The following is an 18,565-nucleotide window of genomic DNA, read 5'->3' as shown; positions in this document are numbered from 1 at the left end:
GGATACACTTAATAAAATCTCAGCCAGGCTTGCCTTCTGGCCGGATGCTGAAAGCTCTTTAGAGAATTGGAGAAAAGGATAATAAAATCCTCATTTTGAAACACATGAAAATGTAGAGGCATCTCGGGTCTTAATTTCAGCCAGGGATCAGGTCCCAGAAGCTGTTTTTAAGGCCAGGGCAGAATGCAAGTAAATAAACTGGTGCCTCTGAATATGTGCAGATATGGTCTCCAAATCACCATATGTGGGATGGAGATGGGAATGGGGTAAGCTTAACCACTTCTCAGAATCATAGTTACAGCTCGCAGATGCAAAAGAGGACAGAGCTCCTGCACCTTTAATAGCTGCATAGAAGACGGAATTTCAGCGGGTGTATTACTTCTTCTACACAACTGAAGGTGCAGGAAAAGGAAAGGAAAGGTTCCTCCTGTGCAAGCACCTGGTCATTACTGACCCCTAGAGGGACGCCGCTTGCGCTGGCGTTTTCATGGCAGACTGTAGCGGGGTGGTTTGCCATTGCCTTCCCCGGTCGTGACTACCTTCCCCCCAGCAAGCTGGGTCCGCATTTTACTGACCTCGGAAGGATGGAGGGCTGAGTCGACCTGAGCCGGCTACCGGAGACCCGGCTTCCGCTGGGATCGAACTCAGGTCGTGGGGAGAGTTTCAGTTGCAATACTGCCACCTACCACTCTGCGCCACACGAGGCTCTTAAAGGTGCAGGAGCCCCATCCAATTTTGAATCAGGCCACCCTGATTGTAATAGGGTCACCATTGGCCAATGTTTAATGATGTTGTTCAGTCGTTAAGTCGTGTCCAACTCTTCGTGACCCCATGGACCATAGCACGCCAGGCCTTCCTGTTCTCCACTCTCTCCCGGAGCGTGCTCAAGTTCATATTCATTGCATCGCATCAGTGATGCTATCTAGCCATCTCATCCTCTGCCGTCCCCTTCTCCTTTTGCCTTCAATCTTTCCCAGCATCAGGGTCTTTTCCAGTGACTTTTCTCTTCGCATTAGGTGGCCAAAATATTTCAGCTTCAGTTTCAGTATCTGTCCTTCCAATGAGCAGTCAGGGTTGATTTCCTTTAGGATTGACTGATTTGACCTCCTTGCAGTCCAGGGGACTCATAAGAGTCTTCTCCAGCACCACAGTTCGAAAGCATCAATTCTTTGGCACTCGGCCTTCCTTATAGTCCATAGGGATGTCAGAGAATTCCACAACGGATATCGGTGAGGCCGAATGCCAGTGCATTTGGCCCCCCGAAATCCATCACGGAACGAAGCCCCTGCCCCCCCACCCCACGAAAGGCACGCGGGACGAAGCCCCCGCCGCTCCCACCCCACGAAAGGCACGCGAAATGGAGCACTTACCTGCTCCTGTCCGCGCTGCTTTGCGAATGGCTGCCGTCCTGGCAGCCATTCGCTTCCTCCTCTTCCTAGCCATGATAGGCTACGTAAATACTTACATAGCCTATCACGGCTAACACAGGGACGCCATTTGCATCCCTGTGGAGGCTGTGATAGACTACATAAGTATTTACGTAGCCTATCATGGCGGCGGGGGGGGGGGGACTCAGCATACGCAAATGGCGGCTACTGCCAATTGCGTACGCTGGGGTTTTTCCCCCTGCCGTGATAGGCTACGTAAATATTTACGTAGCCTATCATGGCTCAATACAGGGACGCAAATGGCAGCGGCTACGACAGCCGCCATTTGTGTCCCTGCAGGGCTGCCCAGTGGCCGGATGTCTGGCTGCGGGTGGCCGGAGCCGGCCAGCGGCCCTGCGGGTTGGCCATGGAGCGGAGCCGGCCAGGCAGGATTCCGGGGGGAGGGACAGAGTGCCTCCCCCCCCCCACGGATGCCCCTGCACGGAACCAGGTAAGGGATTCATACATCCCTAATAGTCCAGCACTCACAGCCATACGTTGCTATTGGGAAAACCATAGCTTTGATTATACGAAGCTTTGTCGGCAAGGTGATATCTCTGCTTCTTACTATGCTGTCTAGGTTTGCCATAGCTTTCCTCCCAAGGAGCAAGCATCTTTTAATTTCATGGCTACAGTCACCGTCTGCAGTGATCTTGGAGCCCAAGAAAATAAAATCTGTCACTGCTTCCATTTCTTCCCCTTCTATATGCCAGGAAGTGATGGGGCCAGATGCCATGATCTTAGTTTTTTTAATGTTGAGTTTCAAACCAGCTTTTGCACTCTCACCCTCACCAAGAGGCTCTTTGAATCCTCTTCGCTTTCTGCCATCAGGGTGGTATCGTCTGCGTATCTGAGGTTGTTGATAATTCTCCCGGCAATCTTAATTCCGACCTGTGATTCATCCAACCCAGAGTTTCTCATGATGTACTCTGCATATAAATTAAATAAGCAGGGTGACAATATATAGCGTTGTCGTACTCCTTTCCCAATTTTGAACCAATCGGTTGTTCCATGTCCGGTTCTTACTGTTGCTTCTTGACCCTTGTACAGGTTTCTCAGGAGACAGGTAAGGTGGTCTGGTACTCCCATGTCTTTCAGAATTTGCCAGAGTTTGTTGTGATCCACACAATCAAAGGCTTTAGCGTAGTCAATGAAGCAGAAATGGACGTTTTTCTGGAATTCTCTTGCTTTCTCCATGATCCAACGAATGTTGGCGATTTGATCTCTAGTTCCTCTGCCTCTTCGAAACCCAGCTTGTACTTCCGGTAGTTCTCAGTTCACATACTGCTGAAGCCTAGCTTGCAGGATTTTGAGCATCACCTTGCTGGCATGTGAAATGAGCGCAATTGTATGGTAGTTTGAGCACTCTTTGGCATTGCCCTTCTTTGGAATTGGAATGTAAACTGACCTTTTCCAGTCTTGTGGCCACTGTTGAGTGTTCCAAATTTGTTGGCATATTGAGTGCAGCACTTTAACAGCATCATCTTTTAGGATTTTAAATAGCTCAGCTAGAATACTGTCATCTCCATTAGCTTTGTTGTTAGTAATGCTTCCTAAGGCCCACTTGACTTCACTCTCTAGGATGTCCAGCACAAGTTCAGTGACCACACTATCATGGCTATCAGGGACATTCAGATCTTTCCTGTATAGTTCTTCTGTGTATTCTTTCCACCTCTTCTTAATCTCATCTGCTTCTGTTAGGTCCCTGCCTTCTTTGTCCTTTATCATGCCTGGCTTTGCACAAAACGTTCCCTTGAGATTTCCGATTTTCTTGAAAAGATCTCTAGTCTTACCCATTCTGTTGTTTTCCTCGATTTCTTTGCATTGTTCATTTAAGAAGGCCTTCTTGTCTCTCCTTGCTATTCTCTGAAACTCTGCATTCAGTTGGATATATCTTCCCCTTTCTCCCTTGCTTTTCGCTTCCCTTCTTTCCTCAGCTACTTGTCAAGCCTCATCAGACAGCCACTTTGCTTTCTTGTATTTCTTTTTCTTTGGGATGGATTTCGTTGCTGCCTCCTGAACAATGTTACGGACCTCCATCCATAGTTCCTCAGGCACTCTGTCTATCAGGTCTAATCCCTTAAATCTATTCCTCACCTCCACTGTATATTCATAAGGGATATGATTTAGTTCATACCTGAATGATTTAGTTGTTTTCCCTACCTTCTTCAATTTAAGCTGAAATTTTGCAAGAAGAAGCTCATGATCTGAGCCACAGTCAGCTCCAGGTCTTGTTTTGACTGACTGTATAGAGCTTCTCCATCTTTGGCTGCAAAGGACATAATCAATCTGATTTCAATATTGACCATCTGGTGACGTCCATGTGTAGAGTCGCCTCTTGTGCTGTTGGAAAAGTGTGTTTGCTATGATCAGCGTGTTCTCTTGGCAAAACTCTATTAGCTTTTGTCCTGCTTCATTTTGTACACCAAGGCCATGCCTGCCTGTTATCCCGGTGATTTCTTGACTTCCTACTTTAGCATTCCAATCCCCTATGATGAAGAGGACATCTTTTTTTGGTGTTAGTTCTAGAAGGTGTTGTAGGTCTTCATAGAACCGATCAACCTCAGCTTCTTCGGCCTCAGTGGTTGGGGCATAGACTTGAATTACTGTGATGTTGAATGGTTTGCCTTGGATTCGTACTGAGATCATTCTATCATTTTTGAGATTGTACCCCAGTACTGCTTTTCCCACCCTTTTGTTGACTATGAGTGCTACTCCATTTCTTCTAAGGGATTCTTGCCCACAATAGTAGATATGATGGTCACCTGAATTAAATTCGCCCATGCCTGTCCATTTTAGTTCGCTGATTCCCAAGATGTCGATGTTCAATCTTGCCATCTCATGTTTGACCACCTCCAGCTTACCTTGATTCATTGATCTGACATTCCAGGTTCCTAAACAATATTGTTCTTTACAGCAGCGGATTTTCTTTTCACCACCAGACACATCCACAGCTGAGTGTCCTTTCGGGTTTGGCCCAGCCGCTTCACTCTTTCTGGCGCTACTTGGAGATACCCTCTGCTCTTCCCCAGTAGCATATTGGACACCTTCCGACCTGAGGGGCTCATCTTCCGGCGTCATCTCTTTTAGCCTTGTGATACTTTCCATGGGGTTTTCTTGGCAAGAATACTGGAGTGGGTTGCCATTTCCTTCTCCAGTGGACCACATTTTGTCAGAACTCTCTGCCATGACCTGTCCGTCTTGGGTGGCCCTGCACGGCATAGCTTATGGCTTCACTGAGTTACGCAAGCCCCTTCGCCACAACAAGGCAGTGATCCATGAAGGGAATATGAACTTGAGCACACTCCGGGAGAGAGCGCAGGACAGGAAGGCCTGGCGTGCTATGGTCCATGGGGTCACGAAGAGTCGGACACGACTGAACGACTGAACAACATCTAGAAGGCATCAGGTTGGGAAAGGGTGAAGTAGTCTTTGGACTAAGGGCCAAACTCTGGATGTGATGTTAAATTTGTCTTTACGTGTGTGTGTGTGTGTGTGTGTGTGTGAGAGAGAGAGAGGGGGGGGGGGAAATTACTGAGATCAAAGGAGGCATGGAGGGGAGAATTAACCCTTTCCTTCCCTGCTGTGATCCTGAGAAAAATACCTCTTTTGATGCTCCTGTTTGCATTAGGAGGATATCCCCAATGGGCACTATTGGAGGTCCTAGCAACCCAAAGCAAATTCTAGTTACAGAAGAGGAATTTGCCCCAGGACTGCCGTGGAGAAGGAAAGGGTTGATTCAACACCCTGCACAAGATGCAAAGATGCATTTAAGGATTCTGTCTAGTTGGCCCTAAACGTCAGGAATACATACATTATAGGGCAGGCAAACAACCCCTGTCCCAGCCTACTGCCTTGGGACTATCATCTGTCCCATTCACTGCTGCTTGGAGTGGCTGATGACACCCCAGAACCACCTGTTGTGCCTCCTTATGACACCACGTATACAGAGAGAGTGGTACTGTGGCATCTGGGAGCCGGAGCAGCTACAGGGAAAGGTTCAGAGAAGAGGATAACAGAAACAGGAGAGGAAGGAAGGAGAGTGAGGTAATGTGGGCCAATTCAAGAGGCAGGGCAGGCTTGATGTGGTTACAGTTGCCAACTTTTCAATTGGCCTTTGCTCTTGCGCCTTTAACTGCAGCTTGACCTGGAGGCATTAGCAAGCGATGCTATGTATCTCCATGCCAGGAAAAGCCTCACCTGCTGATTTCTGCAGGTCGAGCTGCTCTTAAAGACACACGAGGGGGTCAGGCTGTTGTTGGGTCTCGAGGGGCGGGGGGTTCTGGTTGGCTGGCAACCCTATGACATGGCCTGTGAGTGTGGGCTGCATACTGGAACACGGACCTGGGTGACTACAGTTTGTTGATTATTAGTTCTCTGGTTTTAAAAGTTTTAACTGAGGACATTTATCTTTTTTATGTTGTATGTTTTTAACTGAGAGGTGCTGTGTTTTAATGTTTGAACTGTGGATGTCTTGCATTTGAAATGTTTATGTTGTAAACCACTTCGAGATCTCTTTTTAGATTTAGTCAAGTGGTCTAGAAAGCGATTAACTGAATAGCAAACAATGCAGGACGGATCTGCTTCCTGGAGACATACCTGAACTAAATAGGAAGAACATCATGGAAAGCTTTCCTTTTTTGGCTGGCTCCGTGGCAGGTCATATGGTGTTCTCCATCCCAATTCCCTGTGAAGCGCAGAGTGCTGGTAACTACTTTCTCCTTTTTCCAGGTAATGACCTTCAGCTTCCCTTTGGTGGCGTTCCCCTCCAGGGTCTCCCCGTTGACCTGCCATGTAATATTGGGCAAAGGGGAGGAGCAGATGGAACAATTGCACTGGAACCCATTGCCATCCCTCTAGCAGAGGGAAATCTCCTTTTGGCATAGCCTAGGGCTGACTGGAAAGGAGTCACAAAGAAGGGGTCAGAGTCTTTGCCAACTCCTGCCCTGTTACACTTATATTCCTTATATTAAAGCCAGCGGTGCAATTCTAATTCAAGAGGAAGGCAGGCCCCCAGATATGATATGGCATTTATTATAAACTACTTGTCTGCCTACTCTTCATCAAAGTGAACAGTCGGGTGATTCAGAAAGGTAACCCCACACTTTACGTCAAATTATAGCTCTGTGCAGGCCATCACTCAACGTTAAGCACCCAGGCCAAGAGGTGAATCAAATATGTGAACAAATGTCTGAGGCATTCTGACAACTACATTACTCTATTTAATGGTGTGTGTGTACACACAAAATTTGTGTATTTTTTATTTTAATCAAAATATATCTATATCTACCTACACACACACACACACGCAAACACACTTTAAATTAATATAAAATACACTGAAATCTAATTTTCTAAACCTATCATTTTCATAGAATCATAGAATAGTAGGGTTGGAAGGGGCCTACAGGACCATCGAGTCCAGCCCCCTGCTCATTGCAGGAATCAAAGTCAGAGCATCCCTGACAGATGGCTGTCCAGCCTCGTCTTGAATGCCTCCAGTGTTAATTGGTTCCATTGTTGTATTGTTCTAACAGTCAGGAAGTTTCTCCTGATGTTCAGCTGGAATCTGGCTTCCTGTAACTTGAGCCCATTATTCTGTGTCCTGCACTCTGGGACGATCGAGAAGAGATCCTGGCCTTCCTCTCTGTGACAACCTTTCAGGTACTTGAAGAGCGCTATCCTATCTCCCCTCAGTCTTCTCTTCTCAAGGCTAAACATTCCCAGTTCTTTCAGCCTCTCTTCATGGGGCTCTGTTTCCAGTCCCCTGATCATCTTTGTTGCCCTCCTCTGAACTCTCTCCAGCTTGTCTGCATCCTTCTTAAAGTGCAGTGCCCAGAACTGGAAGTTAAACACTGAAACTTCAAGGTCAGAACTGGTAGGCTGGGCCCACTGTTCAAAATAACTCTGTCAGCTAGGACCTAGGGTGGCCATGTGTCCTCTTTTACAGAGGACAGTCCTCTATTTGGAAGCTGCCAGAGGACCATCCTTCATGTGAAGGGCTGTCATATTCAATTCCGGTTTATCTTTAAGAACCATAACATTTGTTGTCCATCCTCATTTAGCAGCAGACTGAGCAGGCAGGCACACAGGTCACCTGGTTATAGTTTTCCACACTAGGGTGAGATGTACTGTATTTCTATTTAAATTATAATAATTATTTCTACATTTGCATCTATACATATGAATTACCATATTCAAATTATATGCACATTTGTGTCCACTCTTTTTGGTGTTGCATTTCCTCTTTCCAGGTGATTACTAAGTAGCCACCCTAGCCAGGCCTGTTAGGACCCAACTTGAATTCCACCCCTGATTAGGTCCAACGACATCTCATTTCCTTCACGCTCTGCATATTTTCCTGCCCAACTGTTCATATTTGGTTCAGGGCGAGGGGCTTCCATTTGGCACATCACATCAGAATTAGAGGCTTTGGAGGCTCTGTCTTCTCCATCTATTTATTTGTATTGTGTAACCCTGTGTGGTGTAGCTCCCTGTGGGATGCCTAGAGCACATCCCCTTCTAGCCCCTAAGAAGCTGTCTCAGGGGCTGAGGGCTTCTCAATGAGGAGGGCTGAAGATTGGAGAGAGGACAGGGAGACTAAGGAGGACACACACGGAGAGGTGGGGAAGTAAAAAGAAACCATCCAGAGAAGACTGTGCAGGACAGATCAGCAGTTGCCTTCTGATCCCACACAACAGCCTCTGCCAGGGTGTATGACAGAGCCTGAGGCCTACCTTTGCATCCCCGGACAGTGAAGCCAGACACCAATCAGAGAGGATCTAAAATTTAGGGGCACCTCAAAAGGGAGAAAGAGAAGTGGGGTGGGGTGAGGTGGGGTGGGGGGAGAGCACAAAAGAAAATGAGAGAGAGAGAGAAGGACGGGGAATTGAGAAGAGAGAAAGGTGTGGTTGAAAAGAGGTGATGGTTCAGAGATCACCCAGTTAGCTTCATGGCTGAATGTGAACTTGAACCCACATCTCCAGTTCTTAGTCTGATACTCTTTTTACACCGCACTTGTTCTACAGCTAACCCCGAGGACCTTTTCTGCAAAGTCCCAAAGGGATCTGTTTTGTATGTCCTCATTCTTTTCAGTGTCTGCATGAAGCCACTAGGCAGCATTCAATCTCATCAGCATGCCCATGATACCGAGCTCCACTTGGCATTTTCAGCTGACTCATGTCCTGGAGTCGTGGCTGGCTAGAGGGATCTAGTGAGCTTCCTTGTCCATCAGTGGATCCTGTTGGGCTTATTTAGGGGTGGTGGCAGCAGGACTCTGAGCAGCACTCCTTAGTTAGGTCTAGGCTCCATTTTAATGTTTTACAATGCCTCCCTCCCCCCATGTAGCGTCACTCCGGATCATTGTGGGAAATGTAAAGGGTGGCTGGAACCAGGTGCCCTCTATTACTCAGAGCACCTGGCCAGAATTATTTTTAAGGGGCCCCCAAGGCAAATGTCACTAGTGGGCCCCGCCATGGTGCTGATGTCCTAGTGGCTGCCCAGGGATGCCAGATGCTGATGCCTGTTCCTGCCTGGAGTGTAGCAGCTTTCCTGATTATTGGCTGTGATGAGGACTTGGTTGAAGCTGAAGTGAACCCAGATGTGACTGAGGGAATGACTGTCAGTGGGCCTTGTGACTGGGGGGCAGGATGTGTGAACATCATAACTGTAATATTGCAGGAGTTCTAGGCATTGAATTTCACCTGAGCAACTGATATCAGTTGGTATGAAGCATCTATGGACTTAGGTTTCACCTTATTCAGCAAAAAAACTCCTGTTCTGTGCCTGTTGGATGCCACAACATCTCTTCAATAAGGGTTTGTCGTAGTAGGCTAATGGGTGGAGGTGTAACACAGCTAATGCTTCTTTTAACCATATGTTTTGGCAATGCCTAATAGTTGCCTCTTTTGATGAGGAGGTTATTATATGGATAAACCTAGTACTGGAACACTCTTTAATATTTACAGACCACTTAAATTATCTACCTGCTTCCTGGAAGGTAATGCAGGATCAGGGCAAATGGATTCTCCACGCCCTTCTAAGAGCTAAAAGACTGATATTACAGCATTGGAAGGATAAACGCTCACCACATAATGCAGTGGACTGAGGTCCTAACAACGCTTTCAACATCTGTATACAGACACCACTTGTGAATGGGTACTTATATGGATATTTGGTCTGCTTTTCTTGAAGTTCATGCATAATTCTTAGACAGCTATATTTTCATATATATATATATATATATATATATATATATATATACGCGATCACTTGTAACCGAGTAAGATTGTCTTCTAGGGGTGGAGTCTTAGCAGTGGGTCTGCAGGTGGCTGTGAAGGCCAATTCTGGTCTGGATCCTCACAGCTTCCCACAGCAAGGACATAGGTTTCCAGGTGGAAGGCAATCACGGTGAGGATTTGCTTGACATGCCTTCCGCTGAGTTCGTTTCTCCCTTTCGCCCTGTACTTGTGCTTCTTCAAAGTCCATAGCGTCTTTAATATAGGCTGACCTCCAGTTGGAACGCTCATGGGTTAGAGCTTCCCAGTCTTCAGTGCTTAAGTTACATTTTTTTAGATTAGCTTTGAGAACATCTTTAAATCTCTTTTGCTGTCCACCAATATATATATACACACACACACGTGCGTGCGCGCACACACACACACACACACACACACTCATATGCATACAGTGAAAGTGATATATTCAAATTTATGTAGATACTTTTCTCCCCCTCCTTTTTGGTGGTGATGTTGTTGAAATTTCACAATAAAACAATAACGTAAAAACCCTCTAATGTTGCAGGTGTTGTAGGCATTGAATTCCACCTGAGTAACTGATATCATGGATAGGTAGGTACTGTCATGCCCTACCTGGAAGGTGATTCATCTGAGGAAGAAGAGGAGGGGGAGAGCCAGCACAACAGGCCCCAGCCAGAGCTAAGTGAAGAACAGGAGGCCTCAGGACAACCCTCCCCTGGAACCCTTACAGGAGCAACCTGGCCCCTCTTGGGCAGTTCCTGAACTCCCCCTCCTCTTCTTCCTCAGATGAATTATCTTCTAGGTAGGGCATGACAGGTACAAAGAATAATTCCATGGCTTGAGGGAGTCAAGAGAGCAAACCCCGATCATGTTTTCCATGCAGTTCAGGGCAAGGGGTCATGGTAAAATCTTATATCCTTCGCAGCAAAGTACCAGGCCAAACCCCCATATTCACCACAGTTGTGAACTCCAAGAATGCCCCATTGCAGCAAGGAGTTCTAGAGTATGCTCCTGTACTCTCCATAATACTCCCTTGTAGTGTGAAATTCAAGGATGAGTTCTTCTAAGAACATATGAAGAGCCCTGCTGGATCAGACCAGCTACGTAGTCCAGTAGTATCCAGTTCCCTGCAGTGGCCAACCACCTCTCTCTGTGAATCCCACACGCAGGACATGAAAGCAACATCCCTCTCCCTCTTTTGTTCTCCAGCAACTGGAATTCAGAAGCATGCTGCCTCTGATGTGAAGGTAGCATTTAGCCTTCATGACTAGTAGCTATTGATAGCCTTCCCCTCCATGAATTTGTCTAATAGCCTTTTAAAACTAGTGGGTTTTGCCATATCTTGTGATAACAAATTCCACAGTTTAATTCTGTGCTGTGTGAAGGAGAACTTCCTTTTATCCATCCTGAATCTCCCACCATTCAGCTTCACTGAGGGCTTTTTTACATAAGGCTTTTAACCCGCCACTTTACCAAGGCTTCTGCTTCTGGATTCTTTGTGGGATTAAGATTTTTCTGCCAGTTTTTTTTCTCTCTCTTTCTATGTGTTCCATAACACAATCACTAGGTGGTGCTGTGGTATAGTGAAATTGTGCAAATACACCAGGGTTTCATAGTGCTATTCACAAAAATACCAGACTTTCCTCATTAGGAAAACAACACATACACACAAACAGACACACACAGACACACAGACACACACACACACACACACGCTATAATGGTTGCAAACGACAGGAGAGGCTATGGAGGCTGAGGCCATCGTGTAAAGCACCTGCAAACTACCGTGTGTGAGGAATCACAAGCACACAATAAATGCCTCATGTAGAAAGGTTCTCTGAATGACCTGGGAACTTTTGGGGTGCTTCCAAATGAGGCTTTTACCATCCTGCCTGATTCACTGAATTTTACAGGTGGTCCAGACATCGTCGCTATCTACTTGGAACTCTCCCGTGTTTTCCCACTGCGTCTAGCATCTGGACCCTTACTGCAGAGAATCCATTAAAGAGAAAAAGATGGGATGGAATTGCTGCAGTGTCCCTTCTGGTTGTTAGCTCTAGGACCCCTTCCTCTGGAAGCAGCCTTTTGACAGCCATTATGTCTCGGCAATGTCCCTCTGAACAAATCCCAACACTGCCTCACTTACGTGCTAGGGAGAGCCAGATGGTTTCCTCAGTGGAGCCTTCTGCATTTTTTGCCAGGCACTTGTAACTGCCCACATGACGCTGCTCCAGACCGGAAAGCTTCAGTGGATTATCTGATGCGTGCTCAAAAGTCCCTGAGGATTGTGATTCCTTCACCCAAGTCACGCTGGGTAAGGGGTTGCCCTTTACCTTGCAGCATAGCACGACAGAGTCGCCCTTGTTTGCATGGATCTGGGAGACACCTGTAAAGGTTTGCGCAGCTGCAAGAATCCAAAGAGACAGTGAGCTGCTACCGTGGTTCTCAAACTCTGGCATGGCCAACCAGTTCACCCCAGGTCAAAGAAAGAATACCTGTCCACAAATTTCACCAGATGCAAGACAAAGCAAGAAAATTACGCTTGCTTGTGTGTTGACCCTCCAACAATCCCAAATCACCTGGGATTGTGGTGAATACCTGTTGATCATTAGGGCTGATTTGCTATCCTGGGGAAAATCATGAATTTTTCCCTTCCTGCTACCAGTAGTGTAATTTTAGATAGATTCTGGACTTAACAGTCTTACGGGGGTGGGGGCACTCTTTAGAATAACACTCCACAATCAATTCACCCTCCTTTCCCCTGAGAAGTTACTGGGAAGAGTTATTTCCCTACAGATTGAGATGAAGTGTTTTTTTTTCACTTTAACTGAAGAATGGTTTGGTTTGTTTGGTGGCGCCAACTTACTGGCTTGGGGCTTTAGCCCTTTGGGGAGACACCAGGCAAGGCAAACAGAGAGCAAACATCCCTCCCACCACTATTAGCTGCCCTGTCTACTGCTGCTGCCCTTGCTAGACCTTTAGAATGCAGTGTGAAATTTCACTTCTAAAGGCACCGGCAGTCAAGTCTCCATCCAGTTCCATCCTCTAACATGGGAGGCTACTTTCTCATCCACCCCCCCCCCCCGGATTTGCAACACTCACTGGACCACACCGTCTTTCCAGACACACACTCTTATCTATGGAAGGGTCCGAGGTATTTCTAAAAAAATCTTTGCCTCAAGGAGTTGTGGATTAAGCAACCATCTTTATTTTAATGGTCTATATAATTTGGTGGCTATACAGAAACATAGAAAACTTACTTTTATTTACAGGTATAAGCTCCCCGCTGAGCTCTGGCTTCTGGGGTGGATCTGTAAGACAAGAACAAGCCCTTTTGGTGAGTGATGCCCTCCCATTAGGATTCAGCAGAGGGTAGGGAGAGTCACATCCTAGGATCTCTCTCTCTCTCTCTCTCTCTCTCTCTCTCTCATGTGCTTTTCTACATGCTCACACTCAACCAGTGGAGGCTGATGGCTCTGATGTCAATAGGGCAGTGAATCTGCTCTGGTTTCAGTCAGAACCAGTCAGAACTCTAGGAGCGGTCCAAGGGGTTTCCACAACTTGGATAGTTCCTTTAGGGTTCAGCTGGTTCTGACTGAAGCCCAGAGCAAATTCACTGCCCCACGGACATCACAGTCACCAGCTTCCACTGCATTCAGCACTCATCTTTCCTCTGCATCTATCCAAAGCCAAATAGTTGCCACTTTCTCTCCTCCCACGGCTATCACCTCGAGCCTCTCTGCTGCCTCCAGCAACTGGAGTTGCTAATGATCAGCTGCCATTTTTCTATATGACCCCTTGCATGTGTGTTGCAGCTTTGCTGGAACTGAAGACCAAAGAAATCAACCTTGTCCAGCATTCTGTTTCCTCCAGCAGCCGGCTCTGGAAAGCCAAGGAAGATACAGTGTAGGCGGGACACTCCTAACTGATTCCGCCATGGTGAGACAGACTCTATAAAGCCAGCCCTTGATGAGGATGTCATGTTTTAGCATGTTTTTCAGCCGCAGTAGTGCTTTATGGCAGAACGCTTCAGGCCAGTGCTTTACAAAAGTGGCTTTACAGCACTTTGCAGCACATTGATCAGAAACAGACCAGCTACTTTCAGGCAGTAGTTAGTTCCTGTTCATCATCTAAGGGCACAGGAAGGGCTGAGCCCAAATGACAAACTGAGGAAAGCCTGTATTGCACCAGTCTACATTTTGCCCTGGATTTTCCAGTTCATAAGGATACATATTTTAAGCACTCTAAAGTGCCTCAGATTGACTTGTTCCTCCCACAATGAAATAGACAAAGATTCCCTCTGTAAGGGGGTGATCTTGGGTCCCCAGGGACAACAACCCTCTGATGCAAGAGAGTGACTTGCCTCCCAAATACTCCAAACAGAATTGATCTACATTGTTCTTGAAGTCTTTCCAGCAAGTCATTTCAGTTCCAGCTAACCCAGACTTGAAGATCAGCACTGGTGAAAGTTAACACGCAAAGTGGCCCCTTTGGGACAGGGGGATGGATCTAAGGAGTCACTCACAGTTGACGTTCAGCTGGACAGTCTGTGCCGTGTACACAGAACTGGGCCCTTTTCCATAGCTGACATTGCAAGTCAGATTCTGACCATGGTCTGACACTGAGGGCACGAAGTTGAACACAGAGCTGTAAACTTTGGTGCCGTTCGGCAGCACGCCAGAGATCCCGGATGTGTCGTCTTCAGAAATGCCTCCCCAGGTGATGTTCGGAGGCTTCAAAGCACAACTCCCTGGGGCTGTGCAAGTGATATTCACTGGATGTCCTGCCCGAAGCTTTCCCAGCATCTGTATTTCTGGGTTTTCCAGTGCTAAGAAGAGAGGAGGGGAGTCAGTGTCTAGCTATGTCCACCACCTCGCCATTCCCTCCCCACCAGTTGTGCTTCATCTCAGACAAACTGGAAGCACAGGTTGGTCTTTCCAACCTAGAATGGAATAAGGGATCCATTCAGTGCTCTATCCATATCCCATAAGGCTAGCTTTTTAGATAGCAGCTCCCAGGAGTGAAGTTTAGGGGCCTTCAACCTGTCAGACTGAGGTTGAAACCAGATTTAGTCATATGCAGTGCGGACCCATTGGGTAGTCATGGGTAATTTATTGAATAGTCATGGCTAATGTCTGTTCCACTGATTTCAATGGGTCTCCTGTAAGGATGACTAAATCTGGATGCTATCTCTGTGATTCATTTTCAGCTCCATCCTTCAATATGGACCCACTTTTATTTTTCCTTTTTTACTATATACATTCTATTGCACTCTCTCTCTCACTCTCTCTCTCACTCTCTCTCTCACTCTCTCTCTCTCTCTCTCTGCATGTACTCTTGTCTTCCGCTTTAAAACATCCCCAGCAGCCTGAATAGGAAAGAGTCACAAAAATTGAAAAGAGGGTGGAGCCGCTAGCGCAATGGACTTCATGTGATCAGAGCATGAGCCGATTGTGGCTCTTGACTCACCAGTTGAAGACCAATGACATCTAAACTGCATGTCACAGAGGGAATGCTGTGAAACTGCATTAATACTAGAACTGCCAGCTTGCAAACCAGAGCTGCCCAGAGAGTTCACCACCAGCCTGGTGGATAAAGCAATGGCAACTAACGCCTCGTGCCTGTTTTTGCTGGACCTGCAAAGCAGCCCTTAGAAACATATCCTCAAAACATATTAGAGTATTCGACAAAGCAACAACAAAAGTTGTGTATGGTAAGATCAAAACAAATAAAAAGCACTGGGGGGTCGCAAAAACATTAGAAAAAGACAATCCAGTCATTCCAGGTACAATATTCCACATACAGTGACGTTTATCCAAGTTTATCCTTAATCACATAATGAAGAAGGAACGGCCCAGTCTTACAACATTCAGTATCTTTCACTTGTCACTTCGGAATGTTTGCATTTGGCTCTTTGATATTATTTTATTGGATTAAATGTTGATGTTAGTTTATCAGATATGTCAAATTCTCTCTCTCTCTCTCCATATATATATATATATATATATATATACACACACACACACACACACACATACACTAGCTGATATACCCGACGTTGCCCGGGATGTAATTTTGTCAGAGATACTATTTGTTAGAAATATCTTAAGGTAGGTTTAAGCTTTACGGAAAGGCTCCATAAGAAAGGTGAAAAGAAAAATTCAGTACGTTTTTTATTTATTGTTTTTTTAAAAAATCTTATAAAGAGTACAGCAAAACCTTGAAATATGTCACAAAAAACCTAATCCTATTCAAACTCCATTCTCTCACACACAGTGTGCCACCAATGGACACTGTCTACAGCAATATAAAACTGAAATTCACATCACCCTACCGTGCCCCCCAAACAAACACTGCTCCATGTCCCATGTTTCACCAAAACTTCTCTCTAATTCAATGTGCTGTGTAAACATCTGCCTGACCATAAAATATGACAATGTCACCTACTGCAACGTGATGCACCAGCCTACCAACTACCAGGCAACTTGCAAATCCTTTACGTCAAACCCCAGCTACACACTCAGCTCAGTAACCTGAAAAAATGTCACCTCTGCTACCTTATGCATTGAGCTCTTCCACTTAGGGCTTTATTCATGAAAGAGGGAATTGCAAACTTAAGGCCAAAGAAGTGGAGTTGGATCCTCAATTCAGCTACACGTAAAACTCTGCTATTTTGTGATTCCCTTCTCAATTCCCTGCAGTTAACTCTTTTATGAATAAAGCCCTAAGTCTCCACTCCACTGTGTCATCCCAGCCCCTCAGACAAGTGAGCACACACTGCACCGCATTTCACATTAGCGTTAATCACACACTACTACAGGTACATCTGGCATTGAAAGCGGTAAAGATATTTAACAGCACCTTGCTCGTTCGCTGGATATTGCAGGAAGAGGGGAGAGAAACTAAATGCTCTGCACAGTCAGAAAAGAAACGGTGAGTAAAGGGGAGGGAACAAATGGCAGCCAGCCAATCCAAGGTGAAGGAAGTCAGAGTGAATGGGAGAGAGACCAATAGAATGAAAGATGGCCAATAGGGTGACTGGTAGCTTAAATCAGAAACCCGGCCTGTACCATGATTCAGAGGGATCACAGGTCAGAATTAAGATCGCTGGGAGAATTATTAACAACCTCAGATACACAGACGATACCACCCTAATGGCAGAAAGCGAAGAGCCTCTTGTTGAGGGTGAAAGTGGAGAGTGCAAAAGCTGGTTTGAAACTCAACATTAAAAAAACGAAGATCATGGCATCTGGCCCCATCACTTCCTGGCATATAGAAGGGGAAGAAATGGAAGCAGTGACAGATTTTACTTTCTTGGGCTCCAAGATCACCGCAGACGGTGACTGTAGACATGAAATTAAAAGACACTTGCCGCTTGGGAGGAAAGCTATGGCAAACCTAGACAGCATAGTAAGAAGCAGAGACATCACCTTGCCGACAAAGGTCCGTCTGATCAAAGCTATGGTTTTCCCAGTAGTAACGTATGGCTGTGAGAGCTGGACTATAAGGAAGGCTGAGTGCCAAAGAATTGATGCTTTCAAACTGTGGTGCTGGAGAAGACTCTCACGGGTCCCCTGGACTGCAAGGAGGTCAAATCAGTCCATCCTAAAGGAAATCAACCCTGAGTGCTCATTGGAAGGACAGATACTGAAGCTGAAGCTGAAATATTTTGGCCACCTAATGCGAAGAGAAAACTCCCTGGAAAAGACCCTGATGCTGGGAAAGATGGAAGGCAAAAGGAGAAGGGGACAGCAGAGGATGAGATGGCTAGATAGCATCACCGATGCAATGAATATGAACCTGAGCACACTCCGGGAGAGAGTGGAGGACAGGAGGGCCTGGCGTGCTGTGGTCCATGGGGTCACAGAGAGTCGGACACGACTTAAGGACGGAACAACAGCAACAACAACTTGTTAGTCAGGGAAAGTATAAACAAAGTAATAACGTGACCCAGTGACTCCTGTCATACACTCTGGCAAGTGAGAATGTGAAGTAAAAGAGGCAGCAACTGTAGGGCCCAAATGGCAGGCTCAGTGGGCCCCCGCAGTGTGATTAGGCCCAGGGCAGCTTCCCCTTATGCCCTGTGTTACAGACGGCCCTGCAGCCAGCCACAAACACACAAACCCACACACAATGACTTATATATATATATAGTAGATATATCTAATATATATATATATATATATATAGAGAGAGAGAGAGAGAGAGGCAGGCCTATTTTTAAGGCTTGCCTTTTCCCCAGTTTATTCGTTCACATCGTCAGTTTTGGTTGGTGACCCTCTAGTCTATTCAGAATTTCCTGTACAATCTACAATGCAGCTTACCCTTCCCCTGCTTGGCTTGTTTATGTTTCCCTGGCACATTTCATCTTCCGCAGCCTGCAATGCAGCCCACTTTGAGTCCCGCTTGATATGGCACAGGGAGCAGAGCGATGGACCATCCAGAGGAGAAGAGAGAAGCCAGAACTGCCTCAGGAGACAAGGCCCCAGTAAATTTAAAGGGAGAGGGGGAAATCTCTGAGTTGCAACTTGGATTAATAAGCCAATCCCTCTGTGTATGCACAAAGAGTTTTGCAGGGCGAGGGACTTCAAGCACTCCTGCATGTGCACAATTATCTTCTAAACACTCTTCGCATCAGAGACATGTAAGGAGGCTCCGCACACTGCAGAAACCAAGGGGCTGTAGATGGTAGTTGTCACTTCAGAAAAAGGTGTAACGGGTTTCTGATCCTTTGTTGTTGTTGTTTAAACCCATTGCTATATTTGTTATGTTGGAAACTTGACATATGTCCTTACCTTTGTAGGTAAGGGTCTCTGGAGCAATGGGCACCTTTATGGAGAGGTGTGGCATTTTGAGCAAGAAGCAGGGCATGGAAATTGG

General features: G+C 46.2%; 1 protein-coding gene across 3 annotated transcripts in view; it reads right to left on the bottom strand.

The window, feature by feature from the left end:
• Positions 1–18,565, bottom strand: part of LOC146337807 (sialic acid-binding Ig-like lectin 13) — a 47,358-nt gene that overhangs the window by 16,843 nt on the left and 11,950 nt on the right. Inside the window, exons 4-7 of one of the 3 annotated variants that reach the window (XR_014785100.1) lie at positions 14,211–14,513; positions 12,946–12,996; positions 11,832–12,089; positions 6,027–6,214 (exon numbers count right to left, since the gene is read on the bottom strand). Coding sequence is in view for 2 of the 3 variants with exons in the window: in XM_084815287.1 (XP_084671413.1) it covers positions 6,048–6,214; positions 11,832–12,089; positions 12,946–12,996; positions 14,211–14,513 (779 nt within the window). In the remaining variant the exon portion in view is untranslated. Of the gene's footprint in view, positions 1–5,971; positions 6,215–11,831; positions 12,090–12,945; positions 12,997–14,210; positions 14,514–18,565 lie in introns of those variants that run through there. The other 2 variants (XM_084815287.1, XM_084815286.1) reach the window with 2 other exon arrangements.

This window comes from Heloderma suspectum, chromosome 10, assembly GCF_057233095.1.
Source record: "Heloderma suspectum isolate Gila_16-S chromosome 10, 16-S_ref, whole genome shotgun sequence".
Taxonomy (NCBI): domain Eukaryota; kingdom Metazoa; phylum Chordata; class Lepidosauria; order Squamata; family Helodermatidae; genus Heloderma; species Heloderma suspectum.
Note: the sequence above shows the minus strand (reverse complement) of the source record. Positions and strands in the feature narration are given on the sequence as shown.